This window comes from Delphinapterus leucas, chromosome 19 (assembly GCF_059928025.1).
Source record: "Delphinapterus leucas isolate spDelLeu-1000000601 "Yukka" chromosome 19, BTC_Dleu_Yukka2, whole genome shotgun sequence".
Taxonomy (NCBI): domain Eukaryota; kingdom Metazoa; phylum Chordata; class Mammalia; order Artiodactyla; family Monodontidae; genus Delphinapterus; species Delphinapterus leucas.
Window position 1 is genome coordinate 32,679,211 of NC_143147.1, and position 12,294 is coordinate 32,691,504.

A 12,294-nucleotide genomic window follows, 5' to 3' on the forward strand; every position below is an offset into this window, starting at 1 on the left:
CTTTCCCTTTCCCCCATTTGATGTTCACAGTTCTTGGAACTTCTATAAATGCAGGCGGCAGAGTGATTAGTACTCAGACACTAGAATCAGATACAGGCCTTGAGTTTGTTTCTTTTTTTTTTTTTTTTTTTTTTTTTTGCGGTACGCGGGCCTCTCACTGTTGTGGCCTCTACCGTTGCGGTCCCGTTGTGGAGCACAGGCTCCGGATGCGCAGCCCCAGCGGCCATGGCTCACTGGCCCAGCCGCTCCGCGGCATGTGGGATCCTCCCGGACCGGGTCACGAACCCGTGTCCCCTGCATCGGCAGGCGGACTGCCAACCAGTGCGCCACCAGGGAAGCCCCAGGCCTTGAGTTTGTATTCAAGCATTTTCCCTTTCCAGCTTTGTTGGCTAAGCAAGTCACTGAATTTCTCTAATCTTATTTATAAATTCATTTTTAAAGCCTGTTTCCTTATCTGTAATAGGTGGATTTTGATAGCAACTACTTTAGAGTTGCTGGGAAGGTAAATGGCATAATAAGTGTTCAGTAAGTTTTAGCTATTATTGTCTTTTATCTCTTTGTCCAATTCTATTAGGTATAGTATAAAGTAAGTCAAAACACAAATTGTTTACGTTAAAAAAAAATTCAGCAGACTCCAAGGGTCCACAATGAACTGTCAGATTGAAGGGAAGTCTGTAGTTAGGGCAGAGAAAAATTTGTCTAGTATTGAGTGTGATTTTACACACGCACGTGCACGCATACTTCTGTATGTATGTATGTGTTTGTGTTTAATATCTGTATCTGTAAAGTATACATATTATATTAGGTCTACAGGGGGTAGGGGTGGGATGGGGAGGAGGAATGTTTCATTGCAGTCTTCCAAAGAACAGAATTTACCATAATTGGGAGGCAAGATGAATTAAAAAAAAATTTCTTTTGATGCTATGGGACATGTTCCTTTGTAGCCTAGATGCCAGTTCTTTGTAAATCAACCAGTGTGCTGAGAAAACTCACTTAAACCCTATTTATAAATCCATTTTTAAAGCAAAACTTCCTTTAGAAACCCCTTTCTTTCCTGGGAACTCCAGTTTTTCTGAGATTATAATTAAAAGGCCATTGTTCTTTTCATGGCAGTGTTTCCTAAAAGAACTGCCAGTTTTCTAGGGGGGAAAATGTTATGCATGTCAGTCTTAGTTCACATTCAAAGTGATGGTACAAGAGAAAGAGACATAGCCTTTGTTTTAATACACTAGTAAACCAGGGCAGTTACTGCAAGAGTCAGATTTTTTCTTTTGATAATGAATTATTGTTTGGAGAAGGCTCTCTGGGAAGAGGAAGTAAATCATGTTTCAATCCATTATTTTTAAAGTTTATTTTTACAAACAGATAATATATGTACAGATAATATACAGTAGTATATTACTACATATGTAAATTCCAAAGAAACACAGAGACAGGTGAGTTGTCCTGTATACCCCAGCTACCCAGCTGCTGTCTTGAAGTCAGTCTTTGCCTGCTTGAGATTCGATGCTCATTTTAAGTTTCCATTAGAGTGAGAGAAGCATGGCTTACTGACCAGGAGAACTCTGAGCAGCTCTTTATGGGCCCACCTCAGTATATTTCTGAAAACTTAGCAGTATGAATGTGAAGATTAGGAGATGAAAGCAGAAAGGTAGAATAGAAGGAATTTTAGAGGAATAGCAGTAGAGTTTTGTTATTGGGGGTGTATCTCCTCTGGTCAGTCATTGGCTCAGTGACCATTTGGCAGTGATCTTTTTTCCCCATGCAGACTTTTCTAAACATAATCATATAATCTGATCTCTCTGGATCTTTTAATTAGATTTACTTTTCCCTGTTTCTTTTCTTGTTTTAATGTGATAATAAGTGAAAATTGCCTGTTTTACCACCAGAACATATACTTCATTAGCTGCATTATATACTTGGTTTAATTTCCAGTTACCTGTGATGGTAGCAGAGGAGTTCTAATTGTTCATTCTGTTCAACATTTCCTGTTAACAGTCCTCATATTTAATTTTTTTTAACATTAAAAAAATTTGACTGGCAGAAATGGTAAGTTGTGACAGGACATTTGTTTTGGACGAACTGGTAACCAAGACTGGGCATGTGTTGGCAGCAAGAGAGGAAAACAGGCATTTGTTCTTCCAGTGTGACATTTTGATCCTTTATCCTGTAATCCAGTGTATTAAGTGTATTATACAGGGGAAACACAGTACCTTTTCCCTGCATGTAAAGCACTGAGATGATGGAGATTATTGTTTCCCTTTTCATGCTTTTTAATTTTTTACTAAAGGCCATGCTTGATGGTGTGGTTGGCAAACAAAAATTAAGTCAGGAAAGAACCTCATGCATGCCATCATGTGATAGGTGAACTAGATAATCCTTCTCGAGTTGTCTTAATAACAATAAAGTATTATATCCATAATCATACTTACCAAGTGAACCCTTGAATTTTTTTCATCTTGGAATTTTTTGTCCTGATCACTAAGTTATAACTGAAGGTGATTCCATTTGTGGCATCATTATCTTAGTTAATGGATACTGTCATGAATGTATTATTTGATTTAAAAAGCCATATTCTCTAGAATTTATCTTCTAGGTAAAATCATATACTGGGATAATCTGCAGAGTACCCAAGTGATATGGATATTAAAATCAATACCTAAACTGTGACCATGATGTTTCTTCTCTTGCTAGCAAAAGGATAATCATACAACTCTTAGTTTCTCAAGCTTTTAACAGGGACTTCAGTCAGAACTAAAAACGAGTTGACATTTTTGAGAATCTTTTCAATATACATAATTAATGAAGTTGCTACCTATTGCATCTCATTTATGCTTACAGAATATTTATATATAGCCTTACTGTGCTAATATTTAGCGACAGCTGAGAGCCTCACTGCAAAATGTGGCTTTGAATTCATTTGTACAGAGCTATAGTTTTTTGTCTGTTTTGTTTATTTTGGGGTGTTTTTATAATCTTAAAATTACTTTAAACATTCACTGGTTGTAGATTTCTTAGTTAAATTAGACATAATCTGTAATTTTGATAAAGTGTCCACTGTTTTTTCTTGCAGCTAGTAGGGATTTCTGGGTCTGTTAAGTCAGGATACAAATGTACTTTCTTATATTTGGTAGCAATTTTTCATTTATCATACTGCCTGAGTTAAGGATACATTTGAGGTACCATATTTCATTGATTCTAAGATGCATTATTATTTCCTGTATTACGTAGAAAGAAAAATACCTCCTATTAAACTGACATGCCGTTGATTATTAAATATATCCCAACTTCGGAGATGTTAATATGAAAAACTGTGCAACTTAGTCTTGATGAATTATGGTAATATTGCCACCTTAACTTTGTATAAGGCTTTGTAGAAAGCACTTATACATAAGCCATCTGATTTTATCCTCAAACTAAAGCTAATCTGTGCGGGGGATTAAATTATCCCATTTTCAGATGAGGAAATTGAATTTCACGGAGATTATGTGCTTTCCCAACATGATGTTACTATGTGAACTATGTGTTACTATGTGAACTAACCATAGTGAACTGTGGTTTCAAGGTCACATTTTCTTACTCTGAGACTTAAGGTGTGATTGACACCTGAAGTATCACCTCCCCACCCCCCAGTACATGCACACCCATACACCTATAAAATTGTTTGGCCTAGATTTTTCTTTCCATTGCCTAATGTACATGTTTCGTATTTAAACTTCACTGTTTTGTGTTTTTTGTTTTGTTTTGGCTGCGAGGCATGTGGGATCTTAGTTCTCCAACCAGGGATCGAACCCATGCCCCCCTGCAGTGGAACCACGAGTCTTAACCACTGGACCGCCAGGGAAGTCCCTAGCCTTCACTTCTTTTACAGCTGTTCATGTGTCTTAATTCTACTGATAGTGTTGACTACTATTAAAACTATTATTGTTTTAATAGTAAGTCATGTGGGACTCTCTGCTAATATGTGAATTGTTTTAATTCTGTGTTGCCTGACCATGAGGAAGCTATATATGCCATCATTGGTGGTTTATTATACATTTTGAAAGCAGTATATCTCTTTCTAGCTGACTGCGTAAAACGTTCAGGAACGGTTATGGATTGAGATCTATGAAGTGATCCAGAGAAATAGTTGTACTGTTCTTGACAAATCAAGGTCATATCTGCTTCTTTCCCAGGTGGTGGCTAATGCTGTAGCAGCATTACCTGAAATCAGTGAATCTCACCCAAACAGCAACTTACTCGATCTGAATCCACAGAACATTAATAAGCTACTGACAGCCCTGAATGAGTGCACCGAACGGGGCCAGATTTTCATCCTGGACTGCCTGTCTAATTACAACCCTAAAGATGACCGGGAGGCTCAGAGGTCAGTCTGTTTTTCTGGATAGTATCTAGGAGTCTTGCCCGGTTCAATAATTTCTAGTAAGTCTGTATTAGAATAAGGGTCTGTTACGTTGGGAAAATCAGTGGCTTATGGGATATATATTGCTATCCTGTGGTATTTTCTCAATGTATTTAGGAACATTTTAGGTGGTAGAGTAAACCATGCAAAAAATAGCTCTTCCTAAGAGGAGATGTGTATTTTTCATTTCTTCTTTGAACAGTATAGTTACAACCCTCTGAAGAAACTCTCCCTCATCATGGTCTCACATCTCCCATACAGCAATTCCTAGCCATTTGGCAAACAAAGGTTTCTTGAGCGTCTCTCACTGTAGTAACAAAATTTTCGTTCTTTTACATACATAGTAAGTGGCTTGATACTAGTTATTGAGCTGCCTTATACCTATAATTAGTACTAGAGAAACTGTGTTGGAGCCAGCAAAATGTATGATGTCTTCCGTTAGATATAGGAATCTCATCAGTCTGAATTTGGAGAAGATTTTGGAAGGCACACCTGGATTGTTCTGCTCAGCTCTCTACCACTTTAGTGTTGCAGATTTTCTTTGACTGTCAGATACTGACTACTAAATTTCATATACACATACATACATTTTAGTTTACAGAATTGGAGGTATCATCAGTTTTTATTGAGCATTTTGTGTATATAGGCACTGTACTAGGCAAAATAATTCTGAAGAATTGTTGGCTCTTCATTTTATTTTATTTTATTTATTATTATTATTTTCTTTTGCGGTACGTCGGCCTCCCATCGCTGTGGCCTCTCCCGTTGCGGAGCACAGGCTCCGGACGCGCAGGCTCAGCGGCCACGGCTCACGGGCCCAGCCGCTCCGCGGCATGTGGGGTCTTCCCGGACCGGGGCACGAACCCGTGTCCCCTGCGTCGGTAGGCGGACTCTAAACCACTGTGCCACCAGGGAAGCCCTGGCTCTTCATTTTAATTATGGTAGATAGGAACCTTCCTTGCCCGGCTAAAGCTTGAGCTACTGTAATGTAAGTGCTCTTCACTTGTCTGGGAAATTGTTCCCTCTGGATTTAACCAAAGCTCACCCTGATAGTTTCTTTCCATCACTGAAAGTACAAATATCTTCTGGAAAGAACTTTACATACAGTTTTATTTTCTCTTGGTCATTGACATCTCACACTTACTCATTCACTCAGCAAATATTTATTGAGCCCGTACTGTATGCCAGGCATTGTTCTAGGCTCTGAGGATATAGCAGTGGACAGACAAAAATCATAGCTCTTATGGAACACTTATTCTGAGGGATAGGGCAGAAGTATATATAAAATGTATACGTAATACAGCATATAATAGGTCAGATGATGATAAGTGCTAACAAGAAAGATAAAGTAAGGAGGAGATCTAACAAATGCTGGGTGGTCAGGAAAGGTCTCCCTGAGAAGGTAGCATTTGTATAAATACCTAAAGGAGGTCAGGGAGTCAGCCAAGTAGATACAGGAGGAAGGGAGAAAAACACAGCTTACTTACCTTGTGTCCTTAACTGAGTCAGCTAGCCACTCACGTTGCCTAAGAGCTATCAAAATTAGGTTAATTTCTGAAGAACCCTCAATGGATAACTAAATATTCTATATTTTATGAGACATTTAAGTGTAGGTGGCAGGGACTAGGAGAAGGGGATGAGGTTGAGAGAGTATTGCAGTGGTGTCGTGTTGTTAAAAACAAACAAACAAACAAACACCCTTCCCGAGATTCCCTTATTATGCTGAATGCAAGAGGTTGGGTGGTTTTCCCTGTCAGCCCATCTCCTTCCGCATCTTACAGTGAAACTTCAGCCACAGTTGGTTGATATCTCTCACTATGAAATAACTCTCAGAATGCTTAATTTGACTTCCTATAGGCTGAGGAGAAATGGGCTGTGAGGCAGGGAGCCCTTACATAGTATGGGGAGACAGAGAGGACTATAAAATAGGAAGGTAAATGGTGTGAGCTTCAGGTGTTTGGGGTATTGGCTAGTTCCCTTCCAGTTTGAACATCCCTTATTGCTGGTTTCCTAAAGTCTTCTGATATCCCTGCTCTGTTTGTAGTTTGCTGGGATTGAGGCGTCCGCAGTGTTGGATCCCAAATTTACCTATGTATGGAGTTTTGACTTTTCTAACTGATTTTCTAATTTCTTTATACCTGGGCCATGGGAACCTCTGACAACATTACCCTTATAGATTGGATTGAGCAAAGAAATTATAATTTAAGGTACTAATTTTCATTTTCTGTCCTCAGTATCTGTGAGCGGGTAACTCCTCGGCTATGTCACGCCAACTCAGCAGTGGTGCTTTCAGCAGTAAAAGTCCTAATGAAATTTCTAGAGTTGTTACCCAAGGACTCTGACTACTACAATATGCTGCTGAAGAAGTTGGCCCCTCCACTTGTCACTTTGCTGTCTGGGGAGCCAGAGGTGCAGTACGTCGCCCTGAGGAACATCAACCTGATCGTCCAGAAAAGGTTGGGAAAAAATGAATTGGTGATTAAAGTGTTTGTAATTTTGAATTAAACTTATTTAATAACATCATTATTAAAGAGGACTGTGTTAAAACTCTGTTTAATCTATGGAAATGAAAATACTGTATGGTAGAGCAACTTGCCCAGGGTCAGGAGGCTAACAGTTGATTTTAGAGTGTTCCTACAATGAATGCCTGGTGTTGCTCTACAATTTAGTTTCTTTTCTGAAGGAACTCTTAGTTGTATGATAGCTGGTGTCTGCTTAATATGGTTCAGGCTGTAATTTAGATCAGGTGGTTGTTCTTCCAGTGGTTCTTCTTGGCAATATATACTTTACTCCTTAAAAAGGATAAAAATAGTCTGCCAGATGGATCTGGTTAGAGGGATGTAGAGGAAGTTTGTGAGTTTTTTCCCCCTGGAGTGGAGTGTGTGAATGGAGAGCAGAGAAGCACAGGTTAGGTATTAATGCAGACTCGGAAGGATATATCAATATATGCCTCACCTTACTTATCTTGTGTTTCTGTGTACCACAGGCCTGTAATCTTGAAGCAGGAGATCAGAGTTTTCTTTGTGAAGTACAATGATCCCATCTGTGTGAAACTAGAGAAATTGGACATCATGATTCGTTTGGCATCCCAAGCCAACATTGCTCAGGTCAGACTTAAAGTAGATTCAAGTTAAGATCTAATAACTTAGATCTTAAGATCTGGCCTTCAGAAAAACCTAGGCCATGAAATTGCTGTTGGAGAATCCTTAATGATTGTTCACTTCATGGATTTTTAACAGGTTCTGGCAGAACTGAAGGAATATGCCACAGAGGTGGATGTCGACTTTGTGCGCAGAGCTGTGCGGGCCATTGGACGGTGTGCCATCAAGGTGGAGGCAAGTGTCCCGTGGTAGTTGTGATCACGTTGTGGGACTCTGGATATTCTCTTCACCTCTTTGCTTACATTTTTAAGTTTAAATTTAAAAATACATTGTTAAGTTTATCAAAATAATAAAGCACATTGTTAAAATATTAAAGAATTTTAATGAAAAACAGCTGTCCCTGGTCCCTCTCTTTCCCGAGGGAATCATGTTTAACTCTGTTCCTAGTTTTAGTTATTTTGATTACTTCCATATCTCTAATATCCTTATGCTACTATTTATCGATTTACCAATTGTAGACATTGTCTATTAACTTTCCGCTATGAGAGAAGCAACCTGGTTGATATACTCCATCACTCCTACTTCTACCCTTCTGTATAGATCCCCTGTATAGTTATATCATGAGGTTTTTGTTCCTATATTATCTTTGTAAATTGAGATAATATACCTTTGTTTCTTGTTCTATCAACTAGAGTCTTGCAAAGCTTGCTGTGTGTATTATGCCTGTAAATATGTAGAGCCTACACAATCAAATGATTGCGTTTTCTTTCTTATAAAGGCTTTTGTTTTTTCTGTAGTTTATAATGACCTTTGTCTTTTTTTTTTTTTTTAATTTCATTGTGCCTTCATTGCACTCCTATCTTCTTCCAGCTTTTCAAGCATAATATCAAATTAATAAAACTTTTCTTTTGTTCTAGACCCTTCTCTCTTCCAGTCCTCTGTCCTTCCAGTCCTTACTCCAGTCTGGGTGGTTGCTTTCTTGTCTTCTGCACAGCCGTCTTTCCATACAGCCTCCCTTCATTGCTGTTTCTTGTTAGGGTACTTTTTCATAGCATTCCTTTTTTTGTGGTTGCAATAGTTTCTTAAATCTCTTGTGATGTGAATTACAGTTTTTGGTTTTGTTTCTGCAGTTTGAATTTAATTATCTGGAGTATTTTATGGTGATGGTTGCATGTCTATTTATGATTTTTTAATTGAAGTGTGTACCATACTTACAGTAAATTGCTGCCTATTTATACTAAAAATGAGACGACAGAAAAGTTGTCAGGACTTCTGTGCACATAGGCAGGGCTGTTGACTAGCAGGTTCCTGCTTTAGGGAAGGGAGTTGATCTTTACTTGGAAGTCCTCTTGAAGAGCTTCTCTGTGGTCTTAGAGGGCAGATTGGTTCTAGCTTGGTTGCAGCCTTCCAGTAGTTATTAAGGGCTACAACTTACAATGCACTGCTTCATCAGTCACCAAGCCTCTGTTGTTTTTCCTCATTCAGAAGTTTTTGCAATTAATGATGGCTTCTGTGCACAACAATATTGTGGATTCAGAGCTCCATATTTGTTCTTACTACTTGACTATGTGCAATTCTGCTTTTTTTTCTTTTGACATTTTATTTAATTATTTATTTATTTATTGGCTGCGTTGGGTCTTCATTGCTGCGCGTGGGCTTTCTCTAGTCATGGCGAGTGGGGGCTACTCTTCGTTGAGGTGCATGGGGGCTTCTCATTTCGGTGGCTTCTCTTGTGGCAGAGCACGGGCTCTAGGCGCGCGAGCCTCAGTAGTTGCAGCACGTGGCCTCAGTAGTTGTGGCTTGTGGGCTCTAGAGCACAGGCTCAGTAGTTGTGGTGCACAGGCTTATTTGCTTCGCCGTATGTGGGATCTTCCTGGACCAGGGCTCCAACCCGTGTCCCCTGCATTGGCAGGCGGATTCTTAACCACTGTACCACCAGGGAAGTCCCTACAGTTCTACTTTGAGTCAGATTGGACCGTATGATTTCACAAGGATAGTTACTAAAATAATTTGTACAGTATGACCAGTGCTTCACAGGAACAGAAGGAAACAGATGCTGTGTCAGAGAAGTGTCTCTGAAAGCCAAGTTCCTAATTGGCCTTCCTTGTTTTTATTTACTGAATGCTGCTTCATATAGTTACCACTGATAAGTCGTTTAGTAGACCAGTTGTTATAGCAAGAAGTTAATTAATCCTGGTTTCTGCTTCTGGTTCTGCCAGCTCAGTTGCTTCACATACTTAATATATACTTCTGTTGCTCCATTTGAGAAATGGGGAAATCTGTTTATTGGATCTTGATGTGTTACATCTTTTTTTTACTACCACACTTCTTAACTTACCACCACTACTTAACTTTTTTCTTTTTCTTTTCTCATTGTGGAATAGCCACCTGCTTATGGTATTAATGCAGACAATTTTCAGAGCTATTTTGGTAGCAGAAGAGTCATTTTGTGCTTTTCACTGCCAGAATGTCATTGTCTTACTAACCTCTCTGACAGTGCTCTTGCAAAGAGTTTCATTCCAAAGTTAAAGAGATTTTTCTATCCCTGGAATTACTAGAAAGTGTTCTCAAAGCATCTAGATTCCTAGCGGCTGTTAATACCGTCTATTGTGACTAAATGGAAAAGTTATCCATCATCTTCTGGAAGAGATGAACTTCTGGTGGCTCTCACTTCTTCCTTTGATTCAGGGTGCCCTGGTGGGAATATGAGTGTGTGAGGAATGAACTTCCTTTGGAAGCTTAAGATCAGCCTTCAAGAATTCCTGCCTTTTAGATAGTGTTCTCTTATTTCCAGTTACCTGGATTTGCCTAAGAACTTTTCTTAGAACTGGTTTAATCATGAAAGTTATTAGTTGGAAAGAGTTGCCTAGTCCAGACACAGTTGTTGGGGCAGGAGAAGCAGTGATTGCCTGTTTTTAACTAACCTATCCATGGGACAAGGGCAAGAACCAGCGAGGGAATTGTAATAGCCTTTCTCTGTAGCTTCCAGACTGAGCTGCTGCTTTTCTCTCAGGGCACCTGACCCTTTTTTAATGTGTAGTTGGTTTCAAAGATATGACAGATGAGAAAAAAAGAATTTTAGTTTAGTGCTTAGCTAAGGTAACAGGGCCTATTGTAAAATTTGGGTGTTAAGAGTTGGAGTTGTTTTTTATCATGACTGTAAGTACAGGTGTTTCCTTGTTGCTTTAAGTATCCTGAGGTGAAAAAAGTGTATAATTTTATCATACTAAGTTGGTTAGGTTAAAGATTAAGCATAAGCCATTGAGTCAATAAATACCACTGAAAAAGCAATTTCATAGTACTGTTTTTTCAGTAACTTTTGCCTGTTCTCTTTTGTTTGGTTGTTTTTTAATAGATTTTACTCTTCACCCCACCTCCAGCTTTATTGAGGTGTGATTGACAGATTTAAAGCTGTATATATTACAGTGTATACCTGTTTCTTTAAGGAGGAAATAAACCCCTGCCCTCCTTTTCTTACAAATAAAATGATTTTGTTTGCGAGATTTATTTATATGTTTGGTTTTGTTTGAGAGAGATTAAGTCACTAAGTTAAGGTATTCCTCACTTCCCACTCTTCTGTTCTTTGGTGTTTACCATTTCTCATTTTTGTAGCTCAAGATAAGGTACTGACTTACGTCTTAGGCAAACAAAAAGCATATGTATTTACTACATAAAATCATAAAAAAAAGACAAGTTAAAAGTAGAACACTCTGCTTTCTCATACCCCTGTTCTACCCTTCCAGAGATGTTGTGGACATGATTTTAAGTCTTTGTTTACATAGTCCTCCATAAACAGGTGTGCTTTTTACAAAAACGAGATCATTCTACAGATGCTATTTACTTATGTTTTTGTAGTCTGCTTTTTTTGCTTATTATACATGGACATTTTCCCATGTTACTGATAATATTTTACATCATTTTTAGTGGTTTGTAGACATACTGTGTGATTGCTTCATAATTATTTAGCCTTTCCCTTCCTGTATGGACCTTAAAGTTGTTTCTGCTCTTTTTCCAAATAATGGTTATAAGGAGGATCCTTGTAGCTAAATCTTTGATCTCTAGTTGAGGTGACATTTTTTTCATTACGCTTAGCCATTTGGAATTGCTTTTTCATGGCATGTGTATCTTTTTTCAATGTGTTATCTTTTCCACATTGATTTTTTAAATAATTAATTAAAGGTATTAATTCATTTAATACCCCTTCATTTCATTAATAGTTATTTTCCCAATTATTTTCCTTTTGATTTCATTTGACTTCTTGATGCATAGGAGTTTGCATTTCCTTATGTAGTGAGTTCTATCCATTTTCTCTCAATGGTATCTTTTTTTAAAAAATAATAAATTTATTTATTTATTTATTTGGGGCTGCATTGGATCTTCGTTGCTGTGTGTGGGCTTCCTCTAGTTGCGGAGAGCGGGGGCTACTCTTCGTCACGGTGCGCGGGCTTCTCCTTGCGGTGGCTTCTCTTGTTGCGGAGCATAGGCTCTAGGTGCTCGGGCTTCAGTAGTTGTGGCATGCAGGCTCAGTAGTTTTGGCTCGCGGGCCCTAGAGCACAGGCTCAGTAGTTGTGGTCACGGGCTTAGTTGCTCTGTGGCATGTGGTATCTTCCTGGACCAGTGCTCGAACCCGTGTCCCCTGCATTGGCAGCTGGATTCTTAACCACTGAGCCACCAGGGAAGTCCCTCTCCCAATGATATCTTTAGTGGACCACCTAGAAAATTGTGCTTCACTTCAAAATTATATAAAATTCACTTTTATTTTCTACTTTAATGGCAATGGTTTGGTTAAAG

At 38.7% G+C, this 12,294-nt stretch overlaps 1 protein-coding gene across 1 annotated transcript in view; it reads left to right on the plus strand.

The window, feature by feature from the left end:
• LOC111171398 (AP-2 complex subunit beta-like) overlaps window positions 1–12,294 on the plus strand; it is a 72,000-nt gene that overhangs the window by 27,243 nt on the left and 32,463 nt on the right. Inside the window, 4 exon segments of the mRNA XM_089900853.1 lie at window positions 4,176–4,366; window positions 6,637–6,858; window positions 7,389–7,509; window positions 7,642–7,737. Coding sequence (XP_089756979.1) covers window positions 4,176–4,366; window positions 6,637–6,858; window positions 7,389–7,509; window positions 7,642–7,737 — 630 coding nt within the window.